Source organism: Notolepis coatsorum, assembly GCF_963971535.1.
Source record: "Notolepis coatsorum genome assembly, chromosome: 7".
In the NCBI taxonomy this organism is placed as follows: domain Eukaryota; kingdom Metazoa; phylum Chordata; class Actinopteri; order Aulopiformes; family Paralepididae; genus Notolepis; species Notolepis coatsorum.
This window is the reverse complement of record NC_140171.1, coordinates 52,125,052-52,145,885: the sequence shown is the minus strand read 5'-3', so window position 1 is coordinate 52,145,885 and position 20,834 is coordinate 52,125,052. Positions and strand designations below refer to the sequence as shown.

At 43.7% G+C, this 20,834-nt stretch overlaps 1 protein-coding gene across 1 annotated transcript in view; it reads left to right on the top strand.

Annotated features, from left to right (window-relative positions):
* The window catches only part of dnah6 (dynein, axonemal, heavy chain 6), a gene marked incomplete at both ends in the record, with an annotated part of 372,041 nt that overhangs the window by 343,021 nt on the left and 8,186 nt on the right, over positions 1–20,834 (top strand). The window contains 8 exon segments of the mRNA XM_084318285.1: positions 4,771–4,890; positions 5,038–5,159; positions 10,553–10,682; positions 11,413–11,540; positions 11,995–12,180; positions 16,531–16,603; positions 16,889–17,040; positions 17,220–17,442. Coding sequence (XP_084174411.1) covers positions 4,771–4,890; positions 5,038–5,159; positions 10,553–10,682; positions 11,413–11,540; positions 11,995–12,180; positions 16,531–16,603; positions 16,889–17,040; positions 17,220–17,442 — 1,134 coding nt within the window.

The window sequence follows — 20,834 nt, the reverse complement described above, 5'->3', positions numbered from 1 at the left end:
ATATTGATTTATTTATGGATGAGTGAGGAATTGCTGCAGGCCAACCAATTTATTTAATTGGTGATATTTATTTCTTATACTTTTCATTTCACCAGGTTAAAATTGCCTACATTTTGAGAAAACACAGAGTGGGACACAGAAAGAGGTTGAGAGCGGCAGAGAGAGAGAGAGACACGCACACATACACAGAGAAAGAGAGAGGTCGAGACAGGGATAATGTGTGTCACACTATAGGCTACACCAGGCAGGATGGCGTGAGCCCAGTAAGACTCAATCAACTCTGGCTCTGTGCCATCTTATTTTAAACAGGCAGTTGTTCAGCCCCTCCCTAATCACTACAAGCCCACATCTAAGCTGCCGTTTGTGCCCAAAGTCCTGGAAAAAGTCATTGCAAACCAGCAATTTTTTTAGACAAGTATCAATCTGGTTTTAGAAAAAAACCACTCCACAGAATCTGCTCTCCTTAGGGTCTCTAACGACACCATGATGACATCAGACTCAGGCAAATGCACAGTCCTGATGCTGTTGGACCCGAGTGCAGCCTTTGATACGGTAGACCACCACATCATGTTGGATAGGCTCAGGGAGTGGGTGGTGATAGATATCAGTGTTTTCAGCCTTATCAACCTGTCATCTGCTGTTCCATGAAGTCTCTGCTTTGTGTTTGTTGTTTGTTTGTTGATGGCAATCGTACTGGCTGTCACACTGTCTCACCCCGTTGATGCATCCGTAACAGAAGAATTAGTACTGGAAACGTGATCTCTTTCTCAGTAGGATGTTTATTTTCATAAACATAGTATCTTGTACAAAATGAAAAGTCTTTGATGGTCTAATGAATCTAGATTAATAGATTAATCTCTCTGATACCTGCTTGGTGGTTGCGGCCTATCTGTTAGCCTGTAGCTATCTATTCTGTTAGCCGGTAGCTAGCTCTGTCCTTGTGGTCGTTCCTCGTGGTTCCCTTCCCCCTCCCAACCCTTGTTCAGAGAGCTGGGAGCTCAGCTCAGCTCTGATACCCGCTTGGTGGTTTGTCTCGCCGTCGCAACCTCGTCTGACTCAAACCGGAAGAACTCATAGCTATGAAGTATATTTCCCTAGCAACGGCTGCCAGCCCATAGCAACACTGCCCTATCTCCTAATGGATGTTTACGTTCCTCATAGCTATGTGTGACATTGACTCTTTTTCTCTGGCAATGCTCTAACCCACTCTGTCTGTCTGTCTCTTACAGTTTCAAAGTTTAACACACAATACATGTTTAAACTAATATCTCTATAGATATGTACTTTACCTACATGTTATAACCAAATGAAAACCAGTGACCAAATGTTTCCTTCAGTGGGCATCTCAGGGACGGCCCTACAGTGGTTCACCTCGTACCTCTGATAGTTCTCCCCTACAATGTGGTCTGCCTCAGGGGTCCATTTTGGCCCCACTTTTATTTGCCCTTTATATGCTCCTCTTAGGACTTTAAATTAGCAATTTTAACGATGTTTCATATCACTGCTACGCAGATGATATTCAGCTGTATTTTTCTTACAATATAGAGAAGATTGGCATCCTGCAGGACTGTCTGTCTGCAATTGAGGAGTGGATGTCCAGTAGCTTCCTCCAGCTTAACTCAATCAGTGCCAGACCCGAGGATAGTCGGGTTTTCATCATTATTTTTTTTATTCGATATTTCTATATATTTCTCTCACACGGACCTGGGGTTAACATGGGGAATCATCCTGAGATCGCCAAAGTGCAAAACCGGCCGCATCCAGCCAGGTGGCAGTATCGAGCACCCTTTGAAACCTTATATCTTGCCCTGTGTTACGTTCAAATGTCTCCGGGTGCAGTTTTCTTTGTCAGGCGAGTCGAGCGGTTATCCCTATCGCATTGTGAAACATCAAATGCCCCCGATGCATCTGTTGTGGTGCATTATGTTGGCGACACGATGGACACCAATACTGGGACTCGCGATCAGACAATTGGAATATTCTTTTTGAGGTACCTCCTAGTGAAGGTAAGGACTAAATTATATCAATCCTGCTTTGATCCAACCATGATTTCACATCGATTGCAACGTCTGTGTGTAACGTTACTCCACAACGTATGCCGTTGGTGACGATCAAAGCATCAAACCCCCCCCTTTCATGCATTCATGATGAAACATAATACCTATTATATACATTTGATTTGGAAATAGTAGCGTGTCCAGGCGAGAAACGCCAACGCTTTTAGTGAAATTCACGTATTGCTGCATATCGTCGTTTTCTGGGATTAGACAGGATCACTCTAAAACTATACTTATATTCACCACGGTATAACACGCGAACGTATGGATGAAATTTTTTATTATTTTTCACATATTGAACGATAGATAGTTGATGTCATAGTATGGGCCATAGTATTGTATCCATAGCTATAATATAGAATATAGATATAGCCCTGCAAACACTGCCACTTATTCCTACAGTATCTCTTAGAGCGTTGGCGTGGTAGGAACAAAAGATGCTCAAGTCCGTGGCGTCCAGAGAGTTAATGGGGCAAAGACTGATATTTTAATTATAGCTGCAGAGAAAATTGCCTCTAGGGTAACCAACCTCTTGGGACCGCTCAAGGGAAATGTCCACACAAATATAAAAAATATTGCCGTAACATTCGACCAATCCATGCTTTTCGAGAAGCACATAAAATACCTGACCTGCACCTGTTTTTTTACACCTCAGGAATATAGCCAAATTCCAGGCTATTTTATTGCATGCAGAGCTGGAAATGGCTATCCATGCTTTTATTTCATACAGGCTGGACTACTGCAATTCTTTATTGACGTGTAATATATGTGTAATGTAATGTGCCTGACTAAAGCCTCAGTGGACCGGCTACAACTGGTCCAAAATGCTGCTGCTAGGCTGCTTACCAGATCCAGGAGGTCCGCCCATATTACACCAGTCCTGGCCTCCCTGCACTGGCTTCCTGTCCAGTTCAGGATTTGTTTCAAGGTCCTGGTTTTTACTTATGAGTTCACGGACAGGTCCCAACGTACATCTCGGACCTCATACACCCCTCTAGCTCCAGCCGGTCCCTGAGGTCTTCTGATCAGGGCCTCCTGGTGGTGCCCTGAACCAGGCTAAAGACTAAGGGGGACCAAGCTTTTTAAGTAGTGGCCCCTAGGCTCTGGAATGAGCTCCCCCAGATCTTGAGAGCCTCCCCCTCTGTGGACTCATTCAAGGGTCAACTAAAAACCCACTTGTTCAGGTTGGCGTTTGGCAACGTACACACGTGATTTAGTTTCTTCTGTTTTGCCCATGCCTGTTTTTATATTGTACTGTATGTTTTTTATGAGAATTATGAAATTAATTGTAGTTCTTTGTTTTTTAAACTGGTGAAGCGCTGTTTTTACACAGTTTTTCATGAATTGCCTTGTTCTTTTATTCTTTTGTAGATACAATAGATTGACCCCAGGAATCTATTGTATCTGGCAAGACTGTGCACCCTGGATGTAAAGTGTCTGGTAGATTAATCACACCCACCTTCAGTAATTAATATATATAAAACCATAATCGGATACAGTGCTGCTCAGACAGGTAATATGAAACAATACTCAGATACAGTGCTGCTCAGACAGGTAAATATGAAACCATACTCAGATATACAGTAGTTCTAAGGCGCTCGCCACTAATGCAGGAGATGCTGGGTTCGAGCCCAGCTCTCGGCATTGCTACCAGCTTGGCTGGTCGTTCATACTAACGCAATTGGCAGTGTTAGGGGTGGGAAGCTGGTGGGTGGGGATTGGACGTTGTGGACAGCGAGCAGCAGAATCAGGAAGCAACGGGGGCGGCGTGTCCCTCCCACGCAGACCCTCGCCGCTGAGAGATTGTGCGGTGCAGGTGAAAAGATGTGACAGCTGCCTCCTCGTGTACCGGAGGGGACACGTGATGCAAGGCTTGGTCCACATTGCAGCCGGCCTGTGGGAGGCATGGCCTAACAGCGTTCGAGACAGGGGAGGGTAGAATTGAACAATACGAAATTGGGATGGGAGAAAAATTTTAAATGGGAGAAAAAGTAGATAAAAAAAAAAGATATACAGTAGTTCTGCTCAGACAGGTAATATATAGACCCCTACGCTCTGCATCTTCTGGCCGCCTCAGACCTACTCTTATCCAAGCTCCGGGAGGGTCATCAAATAGAAGTCGCCTATTCTCAGTCCTTGCCCCACAATGGTGGAATGAACTACCCACCCCAGTTAGGACAGCCGAAACACGTCCAATCTTTCGCCGTCGACTAAAGACGCACTTCTTCAACCATTATCTGAAAAAAAAAAAAAAAAAAAAAAATAATAATAATGATCTAACCCTAACTAACCGTACTGTCATGCACTTGTCCTAATAAACTAACCTACACTGTAGCACTCAACACTTTGATGAACATTGTTGCTCAGCTGATAGAGTTGTGCCCTTCCTGATGACTTGTCGTACAGAACTTGTAAGTCGCTTTGGATAAAAGCGTCAGCTAAATGACTAAATGTAAATGTAAATGTATATGAAACCATACTCAAGATGGGGTGCTGCTCAGGTGTGTTGCTACAGCATACCACCCTTGTGTGAGGGAGTTCACTATGAATTGAAAATGGGGGACCCTGATGTAAACAAGACAAACGTCTTTCTCTGGTCTGCATCCCCTTAACAATTGTGTGTATTGAGCCGTACTGTATTGTACCCATTCTGCAATCTGTTAAATAAAGTTTTCATTCATTCATTCCTTCATTCAGTTCTGTATTTTTCCAGGTGAGATCACCTATGGGGGAAGGGTGACGGATGCCTGGGACCAGCGCTGTCTCAGAACCATCCTCAAAGGATTCTTCTGCCCTCTGACAATGGAGCCTGGCTACACCTACTCCACCTCGGGTAAAGGTTCCCCATCGTGTGTGTGTGCGTGCGTGCGTGCGTGCGTGCGTGCGTGCGTGCGTGTGCCAGCGTGCATGTGCGCGGAAATTAAGCTGTACACTTTTTTCCATCCATAATGAGGTGAATCGTCTCTCTCCTATGTGTCAGGTGTCTACTACGCCCCAGAGGAGGACCGTCTTCAACAATACAAGCAGTATATTGATAGCCTGCCAATCAGCGATGACCCTGAGATCTTTGGCATGCATGAGAACGCCAACCTGGCCTTCCAGGTTCGTAACAACACTCTGATTATTATCTGTGGCTCCCTTTACATGCATGGATAATTATGTTTCTAACCTGGGCCATTCGTGTAATTTGGTTTTAGGTAGACCCATGTAAATATCATAACCAGACTACTGTACAATAGACTCTGGGGGCGGGATCCACAAAGAATGGATTGCGTGGTGCTAATTGCACTCTTAATGTATAGCAACGTGCACAGGCTGACTGCCTGCAGACCGGCCGTCAGAATGTTAATTTGGGATGAATAAATAATGGGTTTCTTTATTTATTTTCGTAGTATTGTGCTTGTGCATGATGACATACATAATCAAATGTCCAATCTAATTGTTCTATTCATGCAAATATCTGAAAATATTTTAGTAAGGTGACTTACTGCTCTCAAATCAAATCAAATCAAATGTATTTGCAAGGCCCGACAACACACGTTAATGTCCCCATGGACACATCTTCTTTAACACTTTCTGCGCCAACCCCGAGATTTCTCGTGTTATCTAGCCAGCGATTGACCGCCAAAACCCGCGATTTCTCGGGTTTTCATAGTTTTTTCTTTTATTCTATTTTTTTATTCTATGCTGTCTCACGGACCTCTGTGTATCATTGGGACTCATTCTGAGACGTCGAGAGTGCAATACCGGCCGAATCCTGCTAGGTGGCAGTAATGCCTACCCTTTGAAACCTTATTTCACACTGTGTGTTACATCGTATATGGTCCGGGCGGAGAATTTAGACCAAGCCAAGTATATAGCTTCATCCGAGTACTTTGAAACATGCTCAGCACACTCCAGGCAAATCTTGTGACACTTCATGTCAGGGACCTGATGGACATCAATACTGGAAATCGTGATCAGATAATTGGAATATTCTTTTTGGAATAACCCCGATCAAAGGGAAGGACTATGTGACCTCAATTTCACCTTGATCCTACATTGATTTCATATCGATCCAGCCGATCAACGTATGTAGTATTCAAAACGAATGCCGTTGCTGGCAATCAAAGCATGAAAAAACGACCCCCCCCCCCCCCTTTCACGCATTCATGATGAAACATAATACCTATTATATACCTTTGATTTGGAAATAGTAATGTGTCCAGGCGAGCAACGCGAACGACTTCAGCAAAATTCACATATCGCTCCATAACGCAGTTTCCAGGAATTAGCCAGGATCACTCTGAAACTAAAACCTAGCAATAGGGAAAAAATGGCACAGGCACATTTTGTATGCTTTGTTCACTCATACTCATTTGTCATGTTATTCACTATAGGCAGCAGGGCTTGAAATTAAGGCTTGTGCGATTGCCCGGGACCAGTAAAGAAAATGGTTGGACAAGCATAATACAGCTTTAACTTGTACGAATGAAAAAAAAAATAAAAAAAAAATGGTCGGACGAGCATAATACAGCTTTTTCTTGCGTGCCAGTCATGTTTTACCAATCAGAAGTGCTGTGCTCTCATTGCTCACCAATCAGAAGTAGCCCAAGGTAGCTACGTATACGCCCAACAACAACAGCTTGTGAAACTCCCATGTGTGAAGACTAGGGATGTCCGATATTATTGGCCGACCGATATTATCGGCCGATATCGGCAGTAAAATGTGATATCGGAAAATATCGGTATCGGTTTAAAAACAAAAAAAACAATAACAATATTTGTTATATATATATCCAGTGAAATTATTAGTTACCTGAAATTATTCAGTTTTTTGGACGGGGAAACCCTGCATATATCGGTATCGGTTGATATCGGTATCGGAAATTAAGAGTTGGACAATATCGGAATATCAGTATCGGTAAAAAAGCCAATATCGAGCATCCCTAGTGAAGACCTTACAGCAGGGCTCCAGAGTGCGGTTGCATTTTGCGACCCGAAAGAAGTCCCAGCTTTTTCCCCCCACACTGTTTCTATGTGCAGTGAAAACTCCAATGCGTCTAACAAGCTTTGCACCCTCGTCATTCCTGATTAGGGTTGGGCATCGTTTGGATTTGAACGATTCCGGTTCCGATTCCGATTCTCCATATCGATTCCTGTTCTAAACGCTTCTCGATTCCGATTCTTTGAGGTGCAGGTCAAAACAGGTCACAGCTTATTTTGCAGGAGATTTTTATTTTTTATTTTAATTTGTTTTCATACTATTCACATTATCAGTTGACTTGATACAGTTTAATTTGGTTGCTGTACTGTAACTAGGGTATTAATTAACAAAGTAAAACTTTTTTATTTTTATTTATTTTTTTATAATCGAAATTAATAATCGAAATGCAAATGTGTTACTTCTGGTTCCAGAACCGGAAGTTAGGAACCGGTTACTATTAGAACCGGTTTTCGGTGCCCAACCCTATTCCTGATGCCCACTAACGTTACTAACGTTAGCCGCTAACGCTAGCTAAGCTAAGCTAGCTAACCCTGCTGAGAAAACAGCTGAGCTGAGTAAGGAAAGGGTGGGGGGGACCGGGGGGACTGTCTCTCTCTCTCTCTCTCCCTCTCTCGACACGTTCAATTAACGTTTAAGTAGCAAAACCTTGCACTATAAAACTAACTGGGTAGTTGATGATAATAAACATTTAACTTCATTAGCTGAAATATTCTAAAATTATTTAAGCCATTTTCAAATCTGTCGGTTTTATAAAAAGTTTATAGGCCTTTATTTTCACAAGTATGTTTCAGACAAGTATGTTTAGCTTTCGGACAAGTAAAATATCTAAAAGTAATGTCTAAAATATAAAAAAATATATCTAAAAGTTAATGTCAAGCCCTGGGCAGTGTCCTGAAATAACTTCATATATCAGTAGTGCCGAATTTCTCAATTATCTGCTTGAAATAATTAATCAAAATGTCCAATCTAACTAATTTTGTTTGCTTATAATAGCCTATTTCTGAATAACATCGACAAATACATTATAAATTAAAAGCATATGAGCATATGAGTGGGCTGTGGTACAATTGGAACGTGAGTCCAGCCAATAATGATTATAATAGTAACGACAACATTGGGAAAGCCGACAGTGTTAACTCATTCCCCACCATTGACTCGTTATTGGCCGCCAATCGTCAGATGCCAACAACGAGTATACTTGTTATGATTGTTATTTCTTTTATTCACTATTTCCATTCATAATCCATCCAGGCTATGCAGGCTGTCCTGAATGGGTCTGAGATCGCAAACGTCCAATACTGCCGCCTGCCGCCTTGCGGCCGGTATTGCACATCCTTGGAAACTATCTGGCTTGGGCTGTACGTCGATCTAAAAAGTCTGGTCCGGGTTTTCCTAGTCGGGCATGGCGAGCGGTTATAACACATGGATTGAGGATAATCAAGCACTCCCGGTTCATGTTCTTTGGTGGATGGCAACACGATCAACATCAATACTTGGAATGGCGATCAGATAATTGGAATATTCTTTTTGGAGCTCATCCTAGTCAAGGTAAGGGCTATATGGTATCAATCTTGCGTTGATCGAAAAATCTCTTCCCTGCGATCCGGACGTATGCGTGTAATGTGTGTGTGTAACGTATTCCGTTGGTGACGATCAAAGCATAGAACCCCCCCCCCCCCACCCTTTCATGCATTCATGATGAAACATAATACCGATAATATAGCGTTGATTTTAGATTGATTGTTGATCCAGGTGAGGAACACCACGGTTTCTAGTGAAATGCACTAAACGCTGCATAGCGGCATTTCCTGGGATTAGACAGAATTACTATAAAACTACTCATATTCACCACGGTATAAAACGGGAATGTATGGATGACATTTTTTTTTTTCACAAATTGAACGATAGATACTCAATGTCAAATGGGCAATAGTTTTATATCCATAGCTATGATATTTAATATAGTTTTAGCCCTGCAAACACCGCCATGTATCCCTATTCTTTAAAGCGTTGGCATTCTTACCACACAGCCCACAGCGACCTCTGGCGCTGAAAGTGTTAAATAACAATATTTATATAATAAATACAATTGCATGGGATCTCTGAGTGGCTGGCTCAATATCATCCTTGATTTCATCCAGTATGGATTGCTTGAGCTGGCAACCTGTGTCTCCGGATGATTTCGGTCTCAATTAAATAAAAAAGCGGCTTTGGACGAGGCTTATTTGCATAGAAAGGGGACATGTTTTGCTCACTGCCAGCTCTGTGCATATCGTCAGGCCAGAGATATAGACTATAGATATAAACTACTACGCATGCTCCAGCTTCCTGCTTTACAAAGGACTACCATCAGTCAAAGCCACTCCTACACACACAAGGAGGGGAGGGGCAGATCATTATTTCTGGTTACCTGGTGAGAGAGAGTGGGTAGCTGATCAAGAGAGACAATCAAGGTATCAGGAAATTCAAATTACCATCTAAAATTGTAGTTTTTCCAAATGATGTGATAGCTTTACCAAATTAGCACCTTTCACTGCCAATGAGCAGAGATGGCTTTGGCCAGCCACATTAGTCAGCCAGAGAGAATTAGTTACTGTATGCCTCAATCTGGTAATTCAGTTTAACGTTGCTTTGCAGTGGAACTTCTCTTTAAGCTCGTAATCCGGTCATGAGAAATCCAGTTAAAATGCTTGGCTTACCCCAATATCAAACGGGTTACTGTGGTATTCAGATCCTCCAAACTGTACAGCATACAGGAAGGAAATGCTTCAGCTGCTCTGCCTTATAGCAGCGACGTCAATAAAATAGACCTAGACAGGATGTAGTGTGTGCACAGTAGCAATCAAAACAACGATAAAGTAGATACAGTTGTAATATAATAATCATTAATCACAGTATATAGGTGTATTGTGTGCAGTGGCAGCATTTAGACAATATATATCAGTAACACATCACACAGTGAGTGAGTAGTGGGTAGACGTAGACAGGCAGCAGACCGTTCATCATCAGCCTTCCTGCTTGGGGGTAAAGAGACTGTGCTGGAGCTGCTGGTTTGGGCTCTGAGACTCTGGTACTGTTTACCAGAGGGCATCAGCTGAAACAGTCCACAGTTGGGATGGTTGGGGTCTTTGATCATTCTGCAGGCTTTGCTGACACACGTCCACTGGCACTTTGTTACCGGTGCAAATCTAATGTTGGGATGAAATCCTTCAAATAATACTGCTTGTGTGGGCTATAATATAGTTCATATAATTGTGTGTGTGTGTGTGTGTGTGTGTGTGTGTGTGTGTGTGTGTGTGTGTGTGTGTGTGTGTGTGTGTGTGTGTGTGTGTGTGTGTGTGTGTGTGTGTGTGTGTGTGTGTGTGTGTGTGTGTGTGTGTGTGTGTGTGTGTGTGTGTGTGTGTGTGTGTGTGTGTGTGTGTGTGTGTGTGTGTGTGTGTGTGTGTGTGTGTGTGTGTGTGTGTGTGTGTGTGTGTGTGTGTGTGTGCGCGTGTGCGCCCCTATACAGCGTCTAGAGACAATGACTCTAATCAACACCATACTGGAGGTTCAGCCTCGCTCCTCGGCACTTGGTGGAGCCAAGAGCAACGATGAGATAGTTCATGAATTGGCTGACTCCATACTGGCTAAGATACCTGGTACACACACACACGCACACATACATTACACACACACACTAGGGGTGTAAAGGTACACATATCCGTACCGAACCATTTCAGTACTGGACCTAAGGTTCAGTACGGCTGTGTACCGAATGAATATAACCTGTACCGAACCGTGACTTCAAAACCAAGGTACGTACAGAACCGTGGTTTTTGTGTACCGTTACACCCCTAACACACACTCACGCCTTCGTTGGCCAAGATAGCTATAGTACACACCAAAAATGAATACCATCTAAAATCCCTTTAGCTTATTATTATAACCTTGTCTTATCTGTCTACCTATCTGTCTGTCTGCCTGTCTTTCTGTCCTGCTTTCTATCTACTTCATTCCGTGCCTGTCTGTCTCTCTGTCTTATCTACCTGTCTGTCTGTACTGCTGTCTACCTACTTTCCTCCTTGTCTATATCTCTACCCGTCTCTCTGTCTATGTCTGTTTGTCTATCTGTCTATATTTCTGTCTGTATGCCTGCCTGTCTGTTTGTATGTCTGTCTGTCTGTCTGTCTGCCTATCTGTCTATCTTTCTGTCTGTCTGCCTGTCTGTCTGTCTGTCTGTCTGTCTGTCTCTCTGTGTCTCTCTGTGTCTCTCTGTGTCTCTCTGTGTCTCTCTCTCTCTCTCTCTCTCTCTCTCTCTCTCTCTCTCTCTCTCTCTCTCTCTCTCTCTCTGGCTCTCTCTGGCTCTCTCTGGCTCTCTCTCTCTCACAGAGCGTCTGGACATGGCTCAGGCTGTGAAGGTTTTGTTTGTCCGGGACGGCAGTGGTCGTCTCAACTCCCTGACCACTGTCCTGGGCCAGGAGGTTGACCGCTTCAACAACCTGCTGAGAGTGATCCGGGTGAGAGAGACACACACACACACACACTTTTCTTTGCTGGAGGCTATTCATACTGTACATTTTGTTCAAAGGATGCAGCCCATGCATTTACACACTACCCAACACCCCAAGGTCTTCACCAGTGTCATAAACTATGTCCCCTTTCTCGCTCTCTCTCTCTCTCTCTCTCTCTCTCTCTCTCTCTCTCTCTCTCTCTCTCTCTCTCTCTCTCTCTCTCTCTCTCTCTCTCTCTCTCTCTCTCTCTCTCTCTCTCTCTCTCTCTCTCTTCTCTCTCTCTCTCTCTCTCTCTCTCTCTCTCTCTCTCTCTCTCTCTCTCTCTCTCTCTCTCTCTCTCTCTCTCTCTCTCTCTCTCTCTCTCTCTCTCTCTCTCTCTCTCTCTCTCTCTCTCTCCCTCTCTTCCCTCCCTTGACCCCCCCTCTCATCATCCTCTTCGTCCTCGTCCCTCTCCCTGTAGAAGTCTCTCACCACACTGCAGAAGGCCATTGCAGGCCTGGTGGTGATGTCAGCTGAGATGGAGGGAATCTACACCAGCTTCCTCAGCAACCAGGTCCCTGACCACTGGGCCAACGTTGCCTACCCCTCCCTCAAACCTCTGGCCTCCTGGGTCCGAGACCTGGCCATGCGAACTGCCTTTATACAGGTTAAACATACATACATACACACACACACACACGCACGCACGCACGCGCACACACACACACACACACACACACACACACACACACACACACACACACACACACACACACACACACACACACACACTACACACACACACACACACACACACACACGTAATGGTTGAGCATTACTAAACATTCAGAACCTATACATATAGAATTATTGGAGATTATTCACCAACGGGAAGATGTTTTGAGTAGGGTGTGCTGTGCCGACACAACCCTATCAAGTGAAAATATCTTGTATATGGTACAATAAGTCCACTGGCAGATAATTTAGCTTATTTCAAGTTTTATTTTTTATTTTCTTTGTTTTAAGACTAGATTAAATTGACCAAAATCAAAATTGAAATAAGCTAAATTATCTGCCAGTGGGATAAGATAATTCTACTCAATATTTGACTTTTTGTACCAAATACAAGATATTTTCACTTGATAATATAAAATAAATTTGCAGTGTAGTTGTAATCAGGGTAAATGTCAAGATTAATGACATGCCTCAACACTTGTAATGTACACTATTTGTATTGAACATAGATATAGATGATTTAATAGATAATATAAATAGAAAACATAGACATAGATACATAGAACATACTAACTGTCTAACATACACAAATCATAACACTACCATAGCACGTTTACACCTAAGAAGTCTCAGTGGCATAGGCTACATTCTGCCTTAGAGCATTTCATTTTCCTGAGCATTTGAAAGAAAAGCTCCAGGGCTCTTTGGTACAGGGAATTCACTGGTAGGGGGCCCATTGATCCTGAGACGCATACAAGTGGCCAGATGGTCTCCCTGCAGCCTGTTCTTCAGGTCAGTCTTCACCTGTAAATACGGAATCAATCACTAGACAATAAGTGGGGTGGGACCCATGAGAGTGAGATTTGTGGCAAGTCAAATAACAAATCTGATTACAAATTCCTAGGGCTGACCTCGACTAGTCGAATTGTGTACTAATCTATCGAAAGGAGCCGTAGTCAACTGCCAACCTCTTAGTCGAATGCAAAAAATTACAATAATAATAATAATTTAATAATAGTTTACAATATATATATATTGTCTTTAGGACTGTCAAAATTAATGCTTTAACTTTGGAGATTAATTTAAATTATTTAAAGCATTAAAATAAATTAATCTAGATTAATCTATGGAGTGAAAAATCTTCAATCTTAGAGCCGCAGATATAAGAAAGAGGTCTAGCATGAGTCAATGTTGATGGTTTTGTTGAACATTTGTATTTCACAGGAGAGAAACTGTATTCAAAGAAAGCTATTAAAATAGTCTTTGAATCTAAATATACTTTCTTTGTGTTGATTTTACATTAATTCCATGATTTTACTCAAGTAAATATCTGTTACAAGCTTCGGCCTTAAGTAGAAAAATGCGGTTTTTAATCTAGATTAATCTAGATTAATAAAAAAAAAAATTGATTAATTAGTTAATTATTTTTAATCTATTGACAGCACTAATTGTCTTATATTTATTTAAAAAAAATTATAAGAGGTCTAGAAGCATGGCTAACGCTAATGGCGCACATACCAGCGAGGCAAACTGCCTAAGAAAACGGGCACAGGCACTGAAAGAGGATTTCACCTGTCTAATGAACACACTAGACAAATATCAAGATTTGATTGATCGATTGATTGAATGAAAACTGTATTAACAGATTGCAGAATGGGTACAATACAGTACGGCTCAATACAAACAACTGCTACTAGGATGCAGACCAGAAGAATACTTTCGTCTTGTTTACATCAGGGTCCATCAGTGGACCAATCGCATGCTTTCGCAGAGGACAAGAAGCCTTCAGTCGACTCCTTCAGACATTAAGCACCCCCCACAGCCCAAATGGAATGATACAAAAATATATATCCTCCTGAGACCCAGCCCATTGAATTGTGTCCTCTACAGTTGACATTTTGTTCACATGTATCTCCCTTTAGTCTTTTGATCTACTCTACCAATTCCTGCTGTACTGTACAGAGGACATCTAGGGCTTTCCATTGGTGTATTGCATGATAGGGTGGCATGCTGGGAAGTTCCTTTTTTTTATCCAAAATGGCAGGAATAGGAAACTGATAATTTCATGGAAAGAGGATAGGTACTGTTTATTATAATATTTTTTTTTTTACTATCACTAAATCATATATATTCTTGTTTATTAACATGTTAGGAATTATATATTTAATTCTGAAAGCAGTTTTATGAATGTCAATTATAATGGACACCAAGATCATCTTTATGTACTTAATGACCAACATTGTTGCATTATTTACCAAATAATTTAGGGAGACTGAGATTTGGAGTTGTCAGATGATGAGAGATGAGGACTTTGTACCAGGGACAGAAGAGCATGAGATGTACCAACTGCAAGATGTTTCTCTGCATTACCAAACAGAGACGATGCTTCCAGGAGTGTCACTGTTAAAATAGAAAATGCAAAGGAAGAAATTAAGCACAATGAAGAATGAAGAATTTATGTTAGCCAAATAACTAAATTACAATAATAGATATAGATAAAATATAATTAAAGAAATAATTATTTATTTAATATTCTACAGCAATTTTTTACGTTACGTTTGGTCTTCTTTTTACACAAAGATGGTCTTGGTGTGCACTACAGTGGACATGTTGTAAAATAAAAATAAATTTAATAAATTAAAGAAAGTCTAAATTGTAAGATGTTTTATTGACCCTAAATAGGTAGGACACTTTTTAGGACACTTTTCCCCTCGGTTCCCAGGAGGATTTATGTTTATTTTTTATTTTATTTTTTGCATTTGGGAGGTAGTCTAGTTCAGAGCAGCAGCGCTCAGCCTCCACTGAATGCATATACGGGAAAAAATGCACACACACACACACACACACACACACACACACACACACACACACACACACACACACACACACACACACACACACACACACACACGTACACGTACACGTACACACATACACACACAGAGGGGAGGAGCGTCATAATGTTTTGTAATATGATGGATGAGCAGTGTGTCAGGTTGCACATGTTCAGGACATCCCACACCACTGAGCCAGGATGTCAAGTCAAGTCAAGAGTTATTTGTCACGGCATACAAGTATACAATGAAATGCGGGGGGTCTTGCCCGCAACGATGTGCAATGACTTGACCTAATCGGAGTCAGTCAGTCAGCCAGCCAACCAGCCAGCCAGCCAGCCAGCCAGTCAATCAATCAGCCAGTCAGCCAGTCAACCAGTCAGTCAGTAAACCAGTCAGTCAGTCAGTCAGTCAGTCAGTCAGTCAGTCAGTCAGTCAGTCAGTCAGTCAGTCAGTCAGTCAGTCAGTCAGTCAGTCAGTCAGTCAGTCAGTCAGTCAGTCAGTCAGTCAGTCAGTCAGTCAGTCAGTCAGTCAGTCAGTCAGTCAGTCAGTCAGTCAGTCAGTCAGTCAGTCAGTCAGTCAGTCAGTCAGTCAGTCAGTCAGTCAGTCAGTCAGTCAGTCAGTCAGTCAGTCAGTCAGTCAGTCAGTCAGGCAATCCATAAAGACTGGGATGTCTTGCTCTATGGTTCAACACATTGAACACTAAATATTAAAAGGTAAATTATTCTTAGCGGTTAGCCTAGCTTAAAACTCTGGGAGAGGTGCTTTTGGCCAATGCATATGCTAGCACCTACGCATCTGCTTAATTTGTGCTAAGTTAGGCTAGCTTGCAGATTTCTACTGAACACACAGAGAATAAATTGTTATCTATCTTCTTATCTTTGCTTCTTTGGTGGCCAATATTCCTTGTGTCACCCATTCTCTATATCGCTAGCTATTAGACTATAGTTCTAAGATTGTTTGGTCAGGATCTGTCTCTGCTTTGGATCAGTGGAGATACTGTTCATTTGTATTTGTGGTTTAGGGCCAGATAACAATTTGATTTGTTTTGTATTCAGGCTTTATTTATTTATGTACAGTATGTATTTGTTTGTTTAAGATTGTGGTGTGCTATCATTAGCGGTTGTAAAGCAGTGCTTGTCTATGTGCTGTGAGTATTAGGAATGAGTGAGTTAGTAAGTCTTATGACCAGAGGCTATTTGCATTTCTAGCATTCACAGTGGCTGCAATTTCAGGATGTTTTGCAAACAAAATTTGCGACACATAGAGAATGTGTTCTTTGTATATGTATTACCAGTGTATAGCAACCTAATTCTGCCCTGCATGCATTGGTTGTTATATTTTAATATTTCATATGGTTTTTGCCTCCATGGGATGCTTGGCCCATCTAGCATAGTCCTGCTGACTCTGTGGACCCTCTCTCTCTCTCTCACCCCCCCTCTCCCTAGAGCTGGATCTCACGAGGTACGCCCAAATCCTTCTGGATCGCAGGCTTATTTTTCCCCCAAGGCTTCCTGACAGGTACGGTAGCATAACTTTATTTCAAAGTGTGATAGAGTATACTAAGATAGATATAGATAATGCTTCATGATTTACCTAAACTCTGGCTAATAACACATTCATAAGCAGAGTAAAAAAACATCATAGTGACTACATGGTGCGTTCATTGTCATGCTGTTCATGGAGCTGTTATGAAGTTCATGTTTCTGTGATATGAACATGTTAATACGAAAGTAAAAGGTTCCAAGTAAACTGTTTAAAACAGGGTTATGTGTTGTCCATGCTTTTCCTCCTCCTGGCCTCTAGGGGCACTGCAGAACCACGCCAGACGCTACAACCTGCCCATAGACGAACTCTCCTTCCGCTTCAACATGGTGCCGATGTACAGGGACCAGGCAATGGTCTGTGAGGCTCTCCTCACCCTTCCCTCCAATGCCGAACTGGAGATGGACAAGGAGGTGCTGGGCGAAGGAGGGATGGAGGGAACATTTGATATAGATAGAAAGAGAGAGAAAGAAGGAGAAAAAGAGGATTAAAGTACTGACATTTTAGAATTCATTGTAGGAATTGAAAAAGTAAGGTATATCTGCATCTGAGAGTGTTACCATTACCCCCCTTTCATTTGTGGTTCCCATAGTTACCGGAGCCAGAGAACGGCGTGCTGGTGCACGGCATGTTCATGGACGCCAGCCGCTGGGATGACATCAATATGGTGATAGAGGACGCGTTGCCGCGGGTGATGAACCCCATGCTGCCCATGGTGCACTTTGAACCCCAGCAGAACTACGTGCCTGAGCCTGAGCTCTACGAGGCCCCACTGTACAAGACCTCCGCTAGAGCCGGGACCCTCTCCACCACAGGTTCACACACACACACACACACACACACACACACACACACACACACACACACACACACACACACACACACACACACACACACACACACAAGCACACGCACACGCATATAGACAAGCAGACACACACACGCACACACATATACACAAACACACGCACGCACACGCACACATATATAGACAAACTGTAACGATTGGGGTGCTAATGAAGGTGAGAACACAGTTTGCAGACAAGGGAGAAGGAACGAGGCAGAGACGAGGGGTGAAGCTTAAAGAAGGGATATTTACTACAATCAAAACTACAAAACAAAGGAGGCACAGCCGGGCTGGTTCTGGAACAAACACGGACTGATCACAAAAACAAAGAGCACCCAAACAAAGCTAACAAAACAAACAGAAGAACAAGCTCACTGACTGGACAACAACTCACATGATAGGACCTCGGCGGCACGATACGGGAACAACACAGGCAGGGCCGCCTCAGGGGGTGTGCGAGCAGTGCAATCGCTCAGGGCCTCGCGGGAAGGGGGGCCTCGCAAAAAAATTAAAATAAAAAATAAAAAATAAATATTGTTTATTTATTATTTTATTTATTTTTTTTTTTTTTTTTTTTTTTTTTTTTTGCGAGGCCCCCCTTCCCGCGAGGCCCTTTTTCATCACAGACCTAAAATCTAGTTTTGCTTATATGCTTATATATTTCACATTAGACACGTTTGTAGAATGTGTCTGACTTGTTCCTGCGTCTGCAGTGACATACTATTGGTTTCAACGAAGGGAGCTCTGGTGCTCTGCAGCAGACATACTATTGGTTTCAACGAAGGGAGCGGAGTGGTTACTTACTTGTGTAGTACGCCGGCGTGAGTCAGCTGCGTTTGACTATTTCGCGCGTGCAGCTTTTGACTATTATGCTTAGTTATGCCAGCCAACTCGAAGAGGTCGGTCATTATCAGTCGGTCGGTCACCAAGGAACGTTGACGAAAGGCGGGACAAATGGCCGGAGCCTTGTCATGATGCAGTCGGGATATAGCCATGATGATGTCGGCTAGTAGCTAGCTTAGCTAAAGGCTATCTAGCGTTAGCTAACCTAGAGACATGCAGCCAAGATGAAGAGGATGGTCGTTTGGCAGATGAACTTCGTCAACTCCACGCGGTTGTCTCCATCCTCTTGGACGTTTGGTGAGTTTTTAACCTATTCTATTAACTCTATTCTATTCCCGCCGTGGACATCGCTCTCTCTCTCTCTCTCTCTCTCTCTCTCTGGAGCTAAACTGGCCGACTAGCTGGTGTAGTACTACTAGTAGCTAACGGTGTGTGCCTGGTGTCAGCTCCTGTATGTAGCCGCATAGCTTGCTTCTGCGTTAGCTAATGGTTAGCGATAGCCTGGTTGAGCTAACTGTTAGCCAGTTAGCTGTTTAGCTTCGACGTTCGTTTGGGAACGTTCATTTGATGCTATCAGTTAGCCTTGAGTTAGCTGTTAGCTTGTGCTACGACCATTGACATTAGCCGTGAGAATAGCAGGGGGTTCTGGCACTCTGACTACAACATCATCTTTGACAGAAGATGTAGTCGGGCCTGCACCATGACAAGGCTCTGGCCATAGCTTATTTTTGTCCCGACAGCGAGAGGCCTTTCATCAACGTGGAGACCTGTGTTGCGGCCTTTCGCCCTGCGTTCCTTGGTGCAGGTAAGATTAATGAAAATGTCATGACATTACCCCACTCTTCCTTTCCCCTCCCGAATGTTTTGTTAATAACGATGTTTTTTTCCAGGCAAAACTAGCTAGCCTATTTAGCTGATGTCGGCCATTGGCTCCTTGCTGCTTTGGTTTCTCTGGTATAGACCCTCTTCTCTTTGGATTTAAGTGTTGATCTTTGTCCTTTTGGATCTCTCATACATGCTCTCTCTCTAACACACACACACATGACAAACACACATGCTCTCTCTCTCTCTCTTTCTAACACACACAGTCTGCCTATGGCGGCCTTTCTCGATGGCTAGGCTGTGCTCGCTGAGTCTGTACATAGTCAAGGATCTTCAGTCACAGTGCTCAGGTATTCTGCCACTGTGTACTCTCTGTTTAGGGCCAAATAGCATTTCAATTTCTTTCCAATGTGTCTCTCTCTCTCTCTCTGTACACTGTATATTGACTGTAGAACGGGAGCTCTCTCTCGCTCTCTCTCTTGCTATATGTTGACTGTATCATGCCCCGCCTCGGGCAGCGCTATTATTTAAGAATATGTTGACTGTATAAAAAAAAAAATATATATATATATATATATATATATAATTATTATTTTTTTTTAACCTTTTGGGGGGGGGGGGGGGGGGGGCTCGCGTTTAAATCTCGCACAGGGCCTCGCATTTCTCCCAGGCGGCCCTGAACACAGGGTACTGGAGGAAATGACACCACAAGGAAGTGAGGACAAACAGACACCTAAATACCAACACTAATTAACAACGATCAACACCTGGCAGGGCCAGGCCAAAACACAGAATCACAAACACAACCTAAACACAAACTAGACACAAATGCAATGACACACAACAACCAGACAGGGGGATGACATCAAACACAGACAGGGATGGCCCAGGATAACAGATAATCAGAAATCCAGTCAATTAGATGAAACCAACATAAAATGGCAGACCGCACCATCGGGCTTAGGTCACCAGAGGGAGGTAGGGAGCCAATGTCAGGAGGAGAACACTGTCCAATGTTATTCTCATGGAACGTAACAGTACCTCCCCCTCAACGGGGGGCTTCCAGACCCCCGAGAACAACGTCTGGACACAGGCGAGGGAGGAAGCCGGGACCCCGGAAGGGACCCAGGGAGAGGACCTGGAGACCTGGGGCTGAGCGAAAAACCCAGGAGGGGTACAGCAGCCAGGAGGGTTGAAAATGGGGGCACAGGCCCGGAGAGGGGAGGCAGGGAGAGAAACAGGGAGCTGGAGAGGGAAGCAGGAGCTGGGAGCAGAGGCCCGACGAGGGGGGGTGGGGACAGGCGCCGAGACCCGAGGAGGGGGGCTGGACCTGGGAACAGAGGCCCGACGAGGGGGGGTGGGGATGGGCACCGAGACCCGGGGAGGGGGGCTGGACCTGGGAACAGAGGCCCAACGAGGGGGGGTGGGGACAGGTGCAGAAGCCCGGGAAGGGGAGCTGGACCCCGGAGCAGGATCCCGGACGAGAGACCCCCCAGCCGCCGGACTAGGGACCGGCTCAGGAGAGCCGGAACGGAGGTGCGGCGGCGACGACCCCCGGAGCAGGACCCAACGCAGCCCACGACGAAGACCACGGCGAAGACCACGGCGAGGACCAGGCCGCCGATCACGGCATAGAGCTGGACCAGACGGGGAGCCAGGATCAGTCGAGGAGCCGGGAGCCGGCGCAGCAGCCGG